General features: G+C 25.2%; 3 protein-coding genes across 3 annotated transcripts; 2 read left to right on the top strand and 1 right to left on the bottom strand.

The window, feature by feature from the left end:
* Positions 1–1105: 1105 nt before the first annotated feature.
* On the bottom strand, positions 1106–2131 carry LOC145945685 (uncharacterized). Its single transcript, XM_083054785.1, has 4 exons — positions 1922–2131; positions 1655–1720; positions 1460–1552; positions 1106–1201 (listed from the first exon to the last, which is right to left on the bottom strand). The coding sequence occupies exons 1-4, from the start codon at positions 2114–2116 to the stop codon at positions 1106–1108; spliced, it is 450 nt and encodes a 149-aa protein (XP_082910911.1). The 5' UTR covers positions 2117–2131.
* Positions 2132–2850: 719 nt separating this feature from the next.
* Positions 2851–5181, top strand: LOC145945683 (uncharacterized). The gene is made up of 3 exons (XM_083054784.1): positions 2851–3045; positions 3959–4158; positions 4937–5181. Exons 1-3 carry the CDS (start codon positions 3043–3045, stop codon positions 5175–5177), a joined length of 444 nt encoding a protein of 147 aa, XP_082910910.1. The 5' UTR covers positions 2851–3042; the 3' UTR covers positions 5178–5181.
* Positions 5182–8454: 3273 nt separating this feature from the next.
* Positions 8455–16708, top strand: LOC145945087 (aminopeptidase N-like). The gene is made up of 12 exons (XM_083053921.1): positions 8455–8926; positions 10056–10529; positions 10592–10637; positions 11561–11650; positions 12118–12219; positions 12486–12547; positions 12906–13279; positions 13723–14018; positions 14253–14482; positions 15183–15539; positions 15607–15679; positions 16694–16708. The coding sequence occupies exons 1-12, from the start codon at positions 8493–8495 to the stop codon at positions 16706–16708; spliced, it is 2553 nt and encodes an 850-aa protein (XP_082910047.1). The 5' UTR covers positions 8455–8492.
* Positions 16709–18526: the final 1818 nt, after the last annotated feature.

The raw sequence follows: 18526 nt of genomic DNA, 5'->3' as shown, positions 1-18526 counted from the left end.
CAAATATGTGTATTGATTTACACTGTAATCCATAATGTTCGCTTGTAATTGCCACTAAAGTATATCAATGAACGGTAATTAGCGGTTTCTTCCACGTATATATAATACTTCAGTTTGTGCTTATCTGATACTACAGTAGGCATCGCATATATGCTCATGTTAAATCAATTAATTAAATTTTATCAAATTTTGTACCAATTTATCTGCATTATTAAAAAAGTCACAGATGTAGAATATATAGTAAAATCTTTGATTTACATTTAGAAATTTTTATAAATATATAATTTTTTCATTTGGAAAAGTTGTATTTTAAAATAATACATAAGAAGAAGCTAAATATTAAATTCACGAATATATTAATGCACCATAATTTAGTATATGAATTGTTACTACATAATATGTAAGTTTCTTTTATTTTCAACCATATTGTATCATAAACATTTACACTGAGACTGTATGCGATTATTCGTTTTGATTACATGCGTATACATTTTTCGATATATCTTTGGTATATTCATCTTTTCAAAGTATTATCCTGCAAAGTATCATCAGCTGCAAATTTGTATTATGCATATTTCAAATCTTTAAAACAAAATATTTTGCGTACACATTTTCATTTCCGCAATGATTGTAATAATGCTATATTTAAATAAAGGTAACAAGAACGTAATAAGAAGAAAATGCAAGATCTGTTAAATGGTCATCATTATTGTACGCTTGAACTACTGACTGTCTGTTCAAACTCATTTATTGAACGCGTTACGATTTCGTCGATTCGAATAAATCTTTATCACAATAATATATATTTCTCTTACAACATTTACTTATATTAAAACTATTTATTTAAACATATACATAATTATTTTTAATTGTTTTTTATATTCAAAAAAATTCTTTAAAAAAAAAGTAAGTAATTGGAAAATGTGTAAATACTTACATAATACTTACAATTAATTTAAAAGATTTAGAAGCGAATAAATAAATATATTATGTTTTATTATATCTGCATAGACTGAAACATATTTCTGTTTTTCTGCTACAAAATGTAGCAGATATGAAGAATACATCATAATTTATTCATATTTATTTTTATAATCTGTATTACTTAACTTGTGGAATTGATAGGTGGAGTATAGTGATTCAAATTTGGTAGATGCATCTGTATTATAATCACTAAGACGGTCGCCACTGACACGTAAAACTAAAAAAATATCCTTTTATTTTACACGACAAAAATAATTGTTGAACCGTATAAATTAAATTCTTATTTAAAAAGAGAGTTTTAAATAAGAAATAAAATAAGAATGAAAAACATATATACAAACTAAAAAAGTAGCAATTAAGCAACAAATCCAAATACTACGTTCTTATTTACACACTTGTCTCGTTTGAAAAGTATCGAATATAATATTTTTTTGTTTTATCTTACGTTAATTTAAAGTTTGCAAAAATGACATACCTTACGAATAAAGTCATAACCAAAGTAGAAAAGTCCCATACCAGACAATTTTAGCTCCCTTTGCTTTATTTGTAGTATAAATTGCAAAATCTGAGTTTAAACAAATAATCAGATAAATATAAAATATATCATATGTGTGACATAGTTTTCATAATCAGATACTATATAAAATTATGTAGTAAAATAATTTATCTGCTCGCCTAAATCTTTGTCAGAATTATCATTGGATAATTTATAAAGAATCGCTATTGCCTTGTTCGCCTGAAATTATATTAATACAAAATTAACAATCGCAATTATCATCAAACAATTTACAGAAAATAAATAAGACTAAGCAATTTGGATGAAAACTGCAACGCGAATTATATTTGTTAATGTTTTTTATTGTTTGCACCGCTTATAATTGTTATCTGATAATTATATTAATTAAAGTTAATTGATAATTATTTAATTTTCCGTTACCTTATCACAAAGCATCTGACAGATATAATTCAATGCGAGAAATCTCATGTTATGTATAATACCAAAAATAAAAATGAAAGAATTATCTATAGCTTGTCCAATTTCAATAGCTGTGTTTCTGTCTATATATGATTTATAAATTTGGCGAGACAAGTCCACGCAAGTGAAGAAATGACACGCAGTTTGTAGTGTCATTTGTACATTAAACACTTTGTTTAGTTCACGTGATATGAGGCATAGCTGTAGATCAGAGCTGTCCACGTTTTGCACTTTTCGGCCGATTTCCGAGGCTCACCGCTTAGCGGCCCCCACTTACGCTCGAGACCTTAGCAACTACGGTTATCGGGCCAACCGGGTAACGCGTTGCTAAGGTCTCGAGCGTAAGTGGGGGCCGCTAGGCGGTGAGCCTCGGAAATTGGCCGAAAAGTGCAAAACGTGGACAGCTCTGGTTTAAACAATGCTCCATATGCTAACCAATTTTTCAATTTTATTCTTTAATTCGATTATCGGCGTCAAATAATTTTACAATTAATAATATATAAAAGATTTGCATTTTTTAAATCATACTACATACTATATGTCCAATTTCTAATATATAGCTTGTATGTACATGTTTAAAACATGCGTTAATAATAAATATATATAAAATTTAAAATATTTTTTGTTATATACATTCAGAAGAAACTATAATATTTATTTGTTGAACAATAGGATATTATAGTGCAGAGCTGTCCACGTTTTGCACTTTTCGGCCAATTTCCGAGGCTCACCGCCTAGCGGCCCCCACTTACGCTCGAGACCTTAGCAACGCGTTACCCGGTTGGCCCGATAACCGTAGTTGCTAAGGTCTCGAGCGTAAGTGGGGGCCGCTAGGCGGTGAGCCTCGGAAATCGGCCGAAAAGTGCAAAACGTGGACAGCTCTGTTATAGTGTCTACTATGATGCCGAGAATTGGCAAAGAATTGCCAGTCACTTGAATACAACAAATTATACGGATATACATGTTCTCAATCGAGCGCAATTGGTCCATGACGCATTTCAAATGGCACTGGAGAAAAAACTTGATTTCCCTATATTCTGGGAAGTCGCGAACTACTTAAGACTAGAGAGAAATTATTTGGGATGGTATCCTATGTTCAGAATCTTTGAATTAATATCGAATATATTTCCATATTCAAATTATCATTTTGCATATTTTAGGATACTCACATTGTTTGTTATAAAGTTTTTCGATAAAATTATAGTAGAGATATCGAGTTAAGGCTCTTGGATCTCCTCGCTGCGGCCATGTTAGATTGTGACGTCAGATGCGAGAAATTAAGCACACGCTGAAAATTCTTAGATGCCATTTTTAAATGAAAAGATATTTCGATGAAACACTTTAGTACACTTTTAAAATACTTTCAAAAACTATTCTTTTCCTTTGACAGTCAATCAACAACCGTAAAATGATCGTGCTATCAGATTTTGTCATGCGGAATGATTGCGCATGTGCAAAGACCAGACGGACTGGGTCTCATATTACAGTCATTTTACAGCTGTTTATTGATTATAAAGGGAAAAGAATAATTTTCGAGGTATTTTAAGAATGTGGCTAAAGTCATCCGAAGCTATTTCATCGAAATATCTTTTATTTTATTTCGAAATGGCATTTAAGAATTTTTAGCGTGTATTTTCTCGCCTCTGACGTCACAATTCCAACATGGTCGGTAAGGAGCCAGGAGCCTTAATGCATAAAATGCGATTTTGTATCATAGTTTTGACATATTTTCTTAAAAAGATATAATATTAAATTATTAAGGAAATACCTAATTATACATGATAAATTTTTAATCGTACGCTAATTAGTTCTTTTCATTATCAAGAAGTAACGCATTATGTATATCGCCGTTATTCTTATAGTTATTCATGTTTGTATAAAATTGGAATAAATATGGTTTTATTGTTAGTCAATAAAAATGTATTTTTTTCACATATATTATATTTGTAAATAATTTAATGGCTGAACAGAAAGATTAATTTTTTAATCAAATTGTAGGAAGTATTGAATCTAACAAGAACTTGGTTTGAACAAATAGAAGAGAAAATGTACGATCAAATGGCACCCACCAATAACAATCTTGATAAATATTTCAAACAGGAACTGGCAAAATGGGGATGTCTTTTAGACAATCCTTCGTGCATGCATGTGGCCGCACGTCAACTAGAATTGTATTTACATGATAGTGAAAAAAATAAGTAAGTGTCTCTTAATCATTATATTTCTATATAATATATACTTTTTTAAATCTTGTGCTCTTATATTTGATATATTACTGGGGAAAAGAAGGCGATATAAACGCAAATATAAATATGTATATGTATTAGGGTTGTTCAGAAAATAATGCCCCACATTTTTTTTCTCCTCAGAAACTATTTATTCAACAGATTTGAAATTTACACACAATATACATGGATGTTTCCTCTTTAGATATATTATTTTTTGACAGAGCGCATATATGTATGTCAACTTTTTTATTTGTATAATTTTTGTCCATATATACGAGAAAAATAACATAATGAATAATTAAAAAACAATTAAATGAATTAAAAAAATAATTTTTGCATTGTTTTTTTTTAGAAAAAATATAATTTTGTGAAAAGAAGATATATGTCCTTTTATATATAATCATATATAAATTTATATATTACTTTATATTGGTATTTTTTTTAGATTTTTTAATATTTTAATTTTTTTATAAAAAGTATAAAATACAAATCTTATTTTTTTAAATGACTTTTATATTATTCTTCTTAATCTATATACATTATTCTTTCTGTATATGTATATAGTTATACAAAAGAAAACGAACATATACGGATATGCATATTTTATATATAATTATATGTGTTTATAATTTATATTTGATTATATATGGACTTTATTTGGGGGAATTTATTAATAAAGAGACTGCGTGTGCTAAATATCAATACGATATATTAAAAAAATGAAACATTTCTTTTTCGTATGTTATAGAATTTTGCCTGGATGGCAGAAATGGACTTATTGTAATGGTTTAAAGTATGCGAACATGTCTGTATGGGTCCATATATGGCAGAAAGCATTTAGAAGATACAAAGAAAAATCTGATCCTAAAATGTTGGAGTTCCTCAGTTGTTCTGAAAATCCCGAAATTATCGTTTATTATCTGTCGTTTCTTTTAAAAACAATTGAAAATTCTCAATTAGACAAAATTAAACATAAAACGCTAACATAAGAAGAAGAGCATAAGGTTTACGCTTTAACTACCAATATTTTTCTTTCTACTCTTGCAAGACATGCTACAAACTATATAATAATTGAAAGAATATCGAAGTTTTATGAAATTGTAAAGCACAGGTAATCCTTTTTATAAAAGTATACTGCTCATTATTATAGATTTTTTTATTTATGTATTAACTACAAATCTATACATATTGGTTTACTCTTACAGCCGAATCAATATGATTGTAATAATAACTGTGGTTATTAATAATGTGTATTATATCAAATCATATGAAGAGGTAAATTTTATAAATATTTATTTATAAAGATTCATTATAATATTTATTTTTTTTATCAGAATGTATTACATATCTTATATTGTAATGTATGTATTTTCTTTTTTTTCTTTCTTAGATATTTTTATGATAATTAATTACGAAATTATTAATTGATGAAAAATTCAAAATTAAAATAGTATTTATTTTAGGTATATGAATTCGCGTTAAAAAATATGCCACCCTCATATTTGCCTATTGTTGAAGAGAAGTTAAAAGAACGACATAAATTTATGAATAACCATCTGGATTTTCTTCAAAGTTTGTACCAAAATATCGAAAGGAGATACCTAATAAGGGACTGGAAAATTAAAATTTTGGACATTTTTCGAAACATAACAGGTGTATTCCCATTTTATAAACAGTACAAAAGAGCCTAAATATTCTAAATAATATTATAAATATTATACATATATACAAATAGGTATAGGTTTAATATATTTATTATTTATTTATAAATTACTTATTATATGATTATTTGTTTCTAATTACTTTCATTGTATTATATTGTAAATGTATTTAAAACGTTGTTAGCTCTCATTATTCAGTTTTAATATTTATGTAAATATCAATTATATTTATATGTAATGTTTATTATACAAATATATATATATATGTATGTATATATGTATGTATGTGTATATAATATTATGCATATTGAATATATATAACGCTCTATTAAATATTAATACAAAGATATCTTAAATAAATACAAGATATTAAATTCTATATATATAATATAAACATTAATATTTTGATATCTTATTATTAATATTTACTTAGTACATTTAACATAATAATATTAAAATATTAAAATTACCATTATTAATTCATATTAATTTTTATAATAATTTTATTATTTATAGTATTTTATTATTAACATATTTATAAAATTATATATTATTTGTTTTTTTTTAACATTTATGAAAATAAAAATTTTAATAACATTTGTATTCTGAGCATAACACTATAATTTAAAAGAAAAAAATAATTTTATCCTTACTGCATAAAAAGAAGAAATTAAATTGTGTTTCTCACATAAAAGCTATATCAATTTTTCTTTACTTTATAAAAAGTTGAATTTTGCATTATTGATCTCGTACTTATCATTAGAACAGAATTTTTAATTCCTTTTACATTAAATTAGAATAACAACCCAGTAAAAAATTGAAAAAATATCAAATGTACTTATTTTATACATCATCCAATAAATTGTGACAAGGAAAAAAATAATTCCTTTTAAAAATCAGACAAATATAAAAAATATATATTTCTGTTTGCAAATAACATATAATTTCCTGATTAAATTTCTTGAAAATTATTATAAATTGTAATAGACAAAATGTTTCTCGAGAACTTTTTAACGATGTATCAACTTTTATCGATTTAGTAATGATCGAATAAGACGTTTGTTATGTATAACCTTGAGAAGCTATTTATGTGAGATTATGTATTTCACATGTTATCATACTGCAAACGTCGTCAGATTTTGATGGTCCTTTGAAGAGATAACATCAGAATTAAGCGATACATTTTTGACTAAAGTGATTCGACTCGTGATTTTACAAAGATAGATCAAGGTAAGTCAAATACAAAACATTTAGATATATCTTTCGAATATAATTATATAAAAATACGTAAAGAATTCGCTATCTTATTATAGTTTTTATTTTCTAAAAAATATTTTATTTAATGTTTAAGTAAACTTTTAAATGTTTCTTTTATTTCAATTATTATCTTTATTTTTTTGCATATTGCAAATAACATGAAAACATTTATAGATGTAAATTGTAACAGTATTTTTTTATTTTTTAATCATTTTAATACGTAATAAATTAAAAATTAAAGACAGATTAAGTCTTGTTTGATACATATTTTTTCCCGAATAGATATCTAGAATCAATATTTTCTCATATGTTATATTAAATATGTAATAAATATAAAAAGATATAAATGGATATTAGTTTCTTAAAGAAATGTTTATACAATAATAAGTAAAAATGAAAAGTTTCTATGCATTATTTTGTTTAGTTTGATTAGCCGGTGAAACATATATAGACAAAAATTGAAATAAGCTTAATATCAATATTTTTATTATCACAGTATACGAATATGATTTGACAAGTGACATATAAACGTGATAATAATAACATATTGCAAGCATTATGAATTCCAACGTACGAAGTTCAATTATTAGAAGAAATTATTTTATACATATTTTATGCTTAAATATACAGCATATATTTCTGAATTTAATATTTATAAAAGCTTTATGATGTATGTATCTCTCAATCAAACTTGTTTTATACAAAATTATCCAAAAGGTCAATCGCTCGTGAGATGATTAGGGACCCAAAAACAAAGACAAAAAAATTGGTATGAACATAGGTCTGGAAATTTATTAATTTAATATGTAAATGTAATAAATAAAATCAATAATATAAACACATCAATAATATAAACACATACACAAACAAATTAAGAGATGTACCTTCACGTTCTAGATAGTGTTAAAGCTGTCCGCAACTTTTATTATTGACTATATTTTGTATAATTATGTTACAAAACTTATACTTCTTTCAATTTTGACAAAAAAACTTGAAAGTAAAGAAATTTGAAATTTTAACATAAAAATGACATTATCCGAAAATCAATGCAATTCCTATGTACACTAATTTTTTTCTTGTTTTGGGTCTTTAATCACCTCCAGATTTGTAAAACAACAATGAACAACTATTTAAATAGGTTGTGTATCTTTTTTTAAATTTTTGTAATTTTCTTTAATAATTTTTCTCTTTAATATATTTTCCTTTTCTCACTGGAATCGACAATTTTGCATTTCTTTTTCTTGCATTAACTTGTTCCTTGCTTTCGTTTTCTGTTTTACTTACTCTTAGCAAGGAAACGTTTTTGCAGATATCTAAAAAATGAGACTTGGCACGATGTTCCTAAAATTATCATTGAATACTTTATTATATATCCTTGTAATGACAATGGCTTTTTCTATCGATGTAAATGCGAGGGAAATATGGCGTAGAGAGTTTAAATATCGTTCGTTGAACTGTGTGATACCGCTTCGATATAACTTGAAGATGTCACTGATACCAGGATACGTGTCCTATGGAGAATCTAGTATTACTGTTTTTATTAATTGTGCAACACGCAACATAACTTTACTTATATCAAAATATATGAATGTAACAAAAGTAAATTTGGAGTCCTCCGACAGTGGTATAATCTATGTACCAAAGCTTTCATATAGCCATAATAAGGATACTGTCGTTCTTGATTTTGCCGAACAATCGTTGCCTGAAAATAACTTGGAATGCGGATCTTATACTCTATATGTCGATTTTTCAAACTCTATACATGACATGGACGAGCCTTTGCAAACTTGGTACATAGACGAGAAAGAGGATAAGAAAGAGTAATTGTATAATAAGTTATATTAAAAAAATAAGCTATTATATATATAAAGGTATATATAAATAAAAAAAATATATATATATATACCATACACATATAATAGATGATATAGTACGATTCAGTAAACTTATTTATTTACTTAGGCATTATTATTATTATTTTTTTTTTAAATTCCTTCCTTATTTAAATGGGAATTTGAAAAAAATATTAAATTTTATATTTATAATTGAGATAATGCTTATTTATATTTTAGAAAAAAAACTTTATTTTTGTCACAATTTTTTAATTTTATTGTTAGAGTTACGATTTATAAATTTATGGGTACAATTTAGCAAACCGGTGTTGTAAATAGTACCAAATACTACCTTTTTTAAATTTCTAATTTACAATATAAAACAATGATAAATTTGTGTTAATGTTTAGCGTATATTTTTGACAAAGAACTATTAATTTAAATTAATATAAAAATTTTGTCAATTCTTTGATAATTTTAATATTTATCTTAGGGGATACAATTTAGCATACTATCTCTTAATAATAGTATAACAAAACAAATGCTATGAAACATTATACTTCTCAAACTCGTTTATAAATGGCATTCTGCGATCTTTAAGGGTTTTCGGTCCTCGCCGCGGCCATGTTAGATTGTGACGTCAGAGACGAGAAAGCACAAGCTGAAAATTCTTAGATGCCATTTTTAAATGAAAAGATATTTCGATGAAACACTACTTCAGATGGCCTTAGCACACTCTTAAAATACCTCGAAAATTATTCTCTTTCCTTGACAGTCGATAAACAACCGTAAAATAATTGTGATATATCAGATTTTGTCATGTGGAATGACTGCGCATGCGCAAAAACGAACTGGGCCTTATGTTACAATCATTTTACAGCTATTGATTGATTATAAAGGGAAAAGAATAGTTTTCGACGTATCTTAAGAGTGTGTTACAGCTATCCAAAGTGCTGTTTCATCAAAATATCTTTTTATTTCGAAATGACATCTAAGAATTTTTAGTGTGTGTTTTCTCGCCTCTGACGTCACAATTTCAACATGGTCGGCGAGAAATCAGGAGCCTTAATATTTCTGTACCAACAATTGCTAAAAATTTGTCATTAAAATGTATTAGGTTCGTCGCAACATTGTTCCAGCCCAGAAGAATCCTACAACTGTTTCCATGTTTGGGCGAGCCAAAATTAACTGCCACCTTTAACATCTCAGTAGAACATGATAATAGATACAAACTTTTATCAAATATGCCGAGAAAGAAGCATCAATTTCTGACTAATAACATGATGCTTACGCATTTCCTCACGACCCTTCCGATGTATGCAAACGATGTAACGTTAATTCTGATGACGTCTAATATGATATCTTCAGATCCCTTCAGATACGACCTTAATGCTGCGAAAAGAATGATAAAGACGTGGTGTAGATCGCACTTGATACCTCACATTAAATTTACGCAACATGTTGTCGGAAATGTAACCATGTATTTAGAAGACAATTGGAAGATTTTAAAGAGAGGCCCTAAAGTAGATTATGTCGTTATTCCGAATTTTGGAGACAAAATCAGGCAGACTTGGGGACTGCTATTGTACAAGTAATACATACATTTAAGAAACAATCATAATTATAACTCATTAAAATATATTCTATTTCCAGCTTTTCAAGATTAAAAAATTCGAATTCGCATTTTTATACGATTATTGTTAGAATTAAATAGAAGCTTGATTAAAGAGAGATTTATATAACAGCATTTTCCGATTATTTTAACATTTAGAAAGAATTTTATAGTTTAGAAATATACATTAATGCTTAAAGTAATTTCCATAAGTGATTTTAATAATTGACAGTAACAGACGTATAATAAAATTATAGAATAACTTACATTCATATTTATCACGTAATAGTCACATTTATTTATTCATAAACTTTTTCGTTATTATATCAAATCAAAAATTCAAAAAATCAATTTCAAATTAATTGACTTACTATATACAACTTTAAGTTTTAATGTCATTAAGGACATATATTTATATCTTTATTATTGAACTTATTGTATGAGTTTGATATCTATGTTTTTTTTGTATTAATCAAAGAATTGTTAAGAGCTTTATTTTATCCTATCAAAGAAAAAATATAAAGAATATTGGAAAATAAAATATCCGCTTATTATATTTTTGAGAAAGAGAAAGTGCACATCAAAAATTCAAAAAATCAATTTTAAATTAATTGACTTACTATATACAACTTTAAGTTTTAATGTCATTAAGGACATATATTTATATCTTTATTATTGAACTTATTGTATGAGTTTGATATCTATGTTTTTTTTTGTATTAATCAAAGAATTGTTAAGAGCTTTATTTTATCCTATCAAAGAAAAAATATAAAGAATATTGGAAAATAAAATATCCGCTTATTATATTTTTGAGAAAGAGAAAGTGCACATAAAGTTATATAAAATAATTAGATATAATTAACATAATGCATAAAAATACATTGTGACAAAAAATTAATTTTCTTTTGTTTTTCAGTGAAAGATATATTATCTACGATGAAGAATTACATCCTGCTGCGTTTAAAACTATAACAATGCGCTTAATAATTCATGATATAATATATCAGTAGTTTGGTAATCTCTTCAATCCTTGTTGTTGTTCTCACCGATGGTTAAATGAGGGCTTCATTAAGTTCGTCGAAACGCATATCGTTGATAAGGTTATATTATTATTATTATAAATTAATTATAAATTATTATTATAAATTTTCTAATGCTAATTATAAGACATTTTTTGTCGATATTGTGACAACATGAAAAGATTTGAAATTGTCTTCCCTTTATTCGTTAAGAATAGAAGAAATGCCGAAAAATATTAAATATTCTTTTTTTCACTTTCTTACAATTTACAATATTTTAATAATTTAAAAAGAGACATTCTAGATTATTTATATAGCAACTATCTATGTTTAAATTTTGTATTATAATTTAGAAAAAACTTGCAAGTTTATTTTTTATATATAAGTTTAATAATATTTTTTATATGTCAAATACTTTATTGTCAAATGCTATAAAATTATGTAATATTATATTATATAAAATATAAAAGCTTTCTTTAGAAATAACAAGTAATTCCATATATATATCAATGCGTATTGTTAATGCAAGCTTCTTTTTCTGTTTTTAGGCCTTTCCAAACTCTCGGATAATAGACTTGTTCATAATCCAAGATCGACAAGAATCTTGTCATCTAGACATTCATTTTCCTCCCGATATTTATGAAGAATTTGCAAGTGATTTAACATTTAAAATTGAGTCTACTATTCGTCATCATATTATAGGTGTGTATGCATATCTGAATTATAATTTGATTACTATAAAATGTATATTACATATTATTTTATAAAAAAAATTATAAATAATACAATTCAACAATAGTGAAATGGCTAATCATAAATATCTAAAAAAAATAAAAAAATTTTAATTTTACATTTATTTGTTTCTTATTTTAATTATTTATTGCTATAATAGGACCCAATGTATGGCGCATGTTAGAAAGTGTTAGAAATTCCCAATAATATATTTTGGATGAGTATCAACACATATCTAAACATGAAGTAAGTGACAAATATATTGTAATATAATAATTATGTACCACAAAAAAATGTACACAAACAGAAAAGTATGTACGAAAGAAAAGTAAAAATGTAAATCTTTTCTAGACAACATAAAAAAATATACGTTAAGTTCATAAAAGTATATCCAATGAATATTCAATCTTACCTATGTAATAAAAATTTGAAAAATAAAAAATTAGTGAACGCTAATAAAAAGTTAAATCTGTCGACAAAGTAGTTAATAAAAACAGACAAGATCAATTCATAATTAAAATAAATAATTATGATTTTAAATTTTCTGAGTGTGAATCAAATATATTGTACATAGTTTTTATTTCTACAATGTTAAATTTTACAGGTTGACTTACTTAAATTCGACAACTCCCGATGATTTATGGAATATTATGCAGACCGCCATAGGTAAATCAAAAATTAAGAACTACAAACTAAACGTAACACAAATGATGGATATTTGGACTGAACAGAAGTTTTGTCCTGTGTTAAATGCGATACGGGATTATTATAGATCTCACATGAAAATATCGATAGACAAAAAATTCGGTCAATCCCCAAAATCCTTTTTTATACCCGTCACCTATACTACGGAAACAAACATTAATTTCAACATAAGTTGGCCAACCATTGATTATTGTTTAACGGAGTCAAATCCCGAGCCAAAAATACCCATTAAAAATGGAGATCAATGGTTTATTGTCAATATACAACAAACTGGTAAATATCATCACATAATAGTATTCTTATTAGTAAACATTTTAGTTAGTATTTTTATTAAGGGTCTTCGCCGCAGCCATGTTAGATTGTGACGTCAGAGGCGAAAAAGCACACGCTGAAAATTCTTAGATGACATTTTTCAATAAAAATATATTTCGATAAAACACTATTTCAGATGGGTTTAGCACATATTTAAAATACCTAAAAAATTATTCTTCTCCTTTGATAAAAAATTTTCATTTTTCAATATAATATACATATGTATACATATGTTATTAAATTTATTTAATACAGCTTTACATGCTTAAAATATAAGAAAATAATATACATATATATATATCGAAATATTTTTTATTATATTCATTCAAAGACATATAATATGTATATGAAAAAATCGAAGGAATAAGTGAAAAAGTCGATAAAATTTATTTGTTAAATAATAGGATATTATCGTGTCAACTATGATCCCGAGAATTGGCGAAGAATTGTACGTTATTTAAATTCTGAAAATTATACAAATATACATGTTTTTAATCGAGCACAAATTATCGATGACGCGTTTCATCTTGCGATGGAGAAAAGACTGAATTTCTCTATATTCTGGGATCTTGCGAGTTATTTACCGAAAAGAGAGAAAGATTATATAGCATGGTACCCTATGATCAAAGCTTTTGAATACTTGTCGAACATTTTTGCAATTATAAAAGTACCTGACATGGATCTTCCCCCCGTACTTCAGGTATTGTCACATGTTGTAAAGTTTATCGACAAAATCGTAATAGATATTAGAGGTATAAAGTAACAATTTATTACATTAGAAATTTAAGTGCATTTATTAAAATTCGGAGTTTATTTTAATCACTTACTGAAATTAAATAGTTTGGCGAATAAGAATGCGTATTTTTTCACACATATATTTGATTTTATATATAATTCAATAACCGAATAGAAAAATATGTTTTTTAAATTGTAGGAAGTATTAGTAAAAATAAAAGGGTTGTTTGAACATAGAAAAGAGCATATATATACATTCATATATAAATACGAGAATATATACGATCAAATGAAACCCGTCGAAGACGATTTTAGTAAATATTTAAAACAGGATCTCACAAAATGGGGATGTGTTATCAATATTGGCTTGTGCATAGAAGTGGCTAATAATAAATTGGAATTGTATATAGGGAACCGCAATAGAAATAAGTAAGTTTTCTTACAATCTTAATTATTTTTGTGTAGATACACTTTTTTATATCCCCTTGCGCGTATATTAGATATATTACATTAAACAAAATGCTGCTATAAAAATCAAATGTATATTATTATAGTATATTATTATATATGTATATTATTATATAAAATGTGTTTCTTGTTTCTCTAATAATTTCTGTTCGTATAAACAGAAATAAATGAAAAGCAATTATAAGAATGATCTGTACAAAGATTTTTTTTTACATGAAATAAATTTTGAAAAAATAAGAGAAAAAATTGCCCTTATATGTATATATATATATATATATATATATATATATATATATATATGTATATATAGGCATTGGAATCTTTTTTTAGATTTCTTAATAAATTCTTTTTTTTGACCGCGTGTGTATTTTAGTTTCTTCAAAAAATACAATACAAAAAATAATTCTTATAATTATTTTTCCATTATTCTTTTTATTATTGTTTCAGTATACATATAAATAGAATAGAGATTATAAAAAAGAAAGGAAACATTTGCGGATATATATATTTTATATATATAAGTATTATGTACCTATATTATATTTATATTTACTTATATATGAACATTTTTCCTGGATATTTTTATTAATATAAAGAAGCTATATTAAATATCAATAATAAATATGTCAAAAATTAGAATATTTTTGTTTGTTTGTCGTAGAATTTTGCCTGGGTGGGAGGAATGGACATATTGTAATGGTTTAAAGACAGCGAACGTTAGTGCATGGTACACTGTATATTTGATGGCATTAAATACGTACAAAGAAAAATTTCATTGTAAAATGTTGGAATATCTTGGTTGCTCTGAAAATCCTAACATTATCGTTAATTATCTGTGGCACGTAATACCGGAATTTGAAAAGCAAATGTTAAGAGATCATGAGATGCTTGCGCAAGAAAATGAGCGTAAAGTTTACACTTTAACTGCTAATATGTTTCTTTTTACTCTTGCGAGACATGCTAAGAACACTCCAGTACTTAAAGAGATATTAAAGTATTATGAATTTTTAAAACACAGGTAATAACTTTTATTTTATAAAAATATATAGCACATTATCGTGAGGATTTATTATGTATATTTATAGTCGAGTCAGTATAGAGGTGGCATTAAATGTGCTTATCAACAATGCGTACTCTGGTAAACAATTATTTAGCGAGGTAAATTTTATATTTATTTTTTATAAAATTTTGTTTATAATACTTATTTTTTATAATGCTTATTTTTTTATCACAATGTATTACGTATCGTATATTGTAAATAATGTACGTATTTTTCTGTTTCTTTCTAACAATGAGATCTCTTCTATATCAATATAATTTATGCTAACCATTTGAAAAACTCGGTTTTTATGATAATTAATTACAAAATTTCTGATTGATAAGACAATCAAAATTAAAATAATATTTATTTTAAATACGTGAATTCGCGAAACAAAATATGGGATTCTCATATTTCCAATTTTATATTCAGCAGAAGTTAAGAACACGTTCTCATAAAATAATCGGCCAGTTGCAATTCTTTTACAGTTTGTTCGAATAAGAGTTTAAAGTGAGAAGCTCAATACGCTTTACTACTAATAAGCTCTACTTGAATTGATATGGGCGCAACTGTAACACGTACATCAACAACTGCAACAGTAAAGCACCCATTTTTTATTAAATGTCCAACAATGCATCATAATTAATTAAAATAATTTGTTACATATTTATAATGTTTTATATATATTTCTTATTTATAAATTACTTGTTACTTTTATTTCAATTATTTTCTTGATTATTTCTAATTATATTGTATTATATTGTATTATATTGTAAATGTATTTAAATGTATTTAATGTTGAATTAGCTCATATATTATTCAGTTTCATTTTTTATATAACATTAATTATATTTATGTAATGTTTATTGCACACATTCACACACACGTATAATTTTATGTATATTGATTATACTTATAACTCTCTCTTCATTATTAATATAGAAATATATTAAATAAATATAAGATATAAATATACATATAGGATATAAACATTAACATTTGACATATTATTAATATTTACTTAGTACATTTAATGTAATAGTTAATATTAATATTAGTATTGCTATTTTATATTAATGTTTATAATAATTAGTATTGAATACACTTTGAATTTCAAAATTAAAATTTTTTAGGGCATTAAGAACTAGATGGTACTGCGTAAGTTTAAAAAAAACTATTACTTCTTTTAAAGAAATTAAATAATTGCGTACAGCGCACAATTTCTAACAATTTCTAAAAAGTTATTGTAAAAACATCTATTTATGTACATTAATAAAATTTTAAAAATATTATTTTTATTAAAGATTTTATTAAAGATAAAAAAAACTTTCTTTAAGAAATATTGTTTCAAAATATAATACGATGTTTAAAGAAATATGTTTTTACTATAAAACTTTGTATTGCGTAAAGAAGTAATTAAATTGTGTGTTTCTCATATGAAAGCCACATCAATTTTCCTTTACTTTGTAAAAAGTTGAATTTTGCATTACTGATTCCATATTATTAGAACAGAATTTTTAATTCCTCTCATATTACAGTAGAATAAAAATCCAGTAGAAAAGTAGATAAAATATAAAATGCTGTACTTATTTCATACATTATCTAATAAGTTGTAACAAGGAAAGAAATAATTTTTTATGAAAATCGGACAAAAATAAAAAATATAATTCTGTTTGTATATAACATACAATTTTCTTAATTAAATTTCTTGAAAATTATTTTATATGTAATATATAGACACAAAGTGATTCTTGAAAACTTTTTAATTATGTATTGACTTTTATCGATCTAGTAACGATCGAATGAGACGATTATATTACGTACAACCTTGAGAAGCTACTTGATACATAAGATTATGTATTTCATATGTTATCATACCGCAAACGTCGTCAGTTTTCGGTGGTCTTTCGAAGTGATAACATCAGAATTAAGGGATACATTTTTGGCTAAAGTGATTCGGCTCGTGATTCTACAAAAATAGATTAAGGTAAGTCAAATACAAAACATGTAGATATTTCTTTTACATATAATCATATAAAAATAAATAAAGAATTCGCTATCTTAGAGTTCTCAATTTCTAAAAGATATTTTGTGCAATATTTAAGTAAACGTTTAAATGTTTTTTTTTTAATTTCAATACTTATCTTCATTTTTTGCATATAACATGAAAACATGAAAACAGATTTAGATGTAAATTGTAACAGCATATTTTTATTTTTTGATCATTTTAATACATAATAAATTAAAAATTAAAAATAGATTAAGCTTTGTTTGATATATTTTTCTCGAATAAATATTTAAAATCAATATTTTCTCATATATATTAAATTATATATGTATAATAAATATAAAAAAAATATAAACGCAATGGATATTAATTTACCTTCTTAGAGAAATGTTTATACAATGATAAGTAAAAATGAAAAGTTTGCATTATTTTGTTTGAATTACTGATGAAACATATATCGACAAAATTTGAAATAAGCTTAACATCAACATGTGTATTATTTGTTTCTTCAAAGTAAATAACATATAAACCTGGTGATTAGTATAACTTATTGGTAACAAGCATTATAAATTCCAACGTGTACGAAATCCAATTATTAGATGGAATTACTTTTTACATATTTTATGCCTAAATGTATATTACATATTTCGAAATGCAGTATTTATAAAAGCTTTATGATATAGGATCTTTAAATCAAATTTATACATTATTAGGATGTTCCAAAAGTGTAGTCAATCGCTCAGAAAGTGATTGGAGATCCAAAAACAAAAAAAAGTTGATACGTATGTTATAATTATGTTAATTATATGTTGCAAAACTTATAAAAACAATTTCTTTTTTCAATTTTGAAAAAAAATTTGAATGTAAAGGAATTTGAAATTTTAATTTTATGAAAATGGCCGTTATCTCAAAATTAATTAAAATTGTTTAGGGCTTTAAGAACTAAATGATACTGATT

The sequence above is a fragment of the Prenolepis imparis genome, unplaced genomic scaffold (assembly GCF_030444845.1).
Source record: "Prenolepis imparis isolate NDT839.2.m4 unplaced genomic scaffold, iyPreImpa1.0 SCAF_14, whole genome shotgun sequence".
NCBI classification, from domain to species: domain Eukaryota; kingdom Metazoa; phylum Arthropoda; class Insecta; order Hymenoptera; family Formicidae; genus Prenolepis; species Prenolepis imparis.
This window is presented reverse-complemented; position numbering and strand designations above follow the sequence as displayed.

Bases quoted from the DNA above. Each gene is read 5' to 3' on its own strand.
- LOC145945685 (XM_083054785.1), bottom strand. From the start codon at position 2,116: ATGACACTACAAACTGCGTGTCATTTCTTCACTTGCGTGGACTTGTCT. The intron at 1,721-1,921 runs GTAACGGAAAAT...ATATAATTTCAG, and splicing joins GTCAGATGCTTTGTGATAAG to GCGAACAAGGCAATAGCGAT. The intron at 1,553-1,654 runs CAGATAAATTAT...TTTGTTTAAACT, and splicing joins CTGACAAAGATTTAGGCGAG to CAGATTTTGCAATTTATACT.
- LOC145945683 (XM_083054784.1), top strand. The intron at 4,159-4,936 runs GTAAGTGTCTCT...CGTATGTTATAG, and splicing joins CATGATAGTGAAAAAAATAA to AATTTTGCCTGGATGGCAGA.
- LOC145945087 (XM_083053921.1), top strand. From the start codon at position 8,493: ATGGCTTTTTCTATCGATGTAAATGCGAGGGAAATATGGCGTAGAGAG. The intron at 10,530-10,591 runs GTAATACATACA...TTCTATTTCCAG, and splicing joins TGGGGACTGCTATTGTACAA to CTTTTCAAGATTAAAAAATT. The intron at 13,280-13,722 runs GTAAATATCATC...GTTAAATAATAG, and splicing joins TGTCAATATACAACAAACTG to GATATTATCGTGTCAACTAT.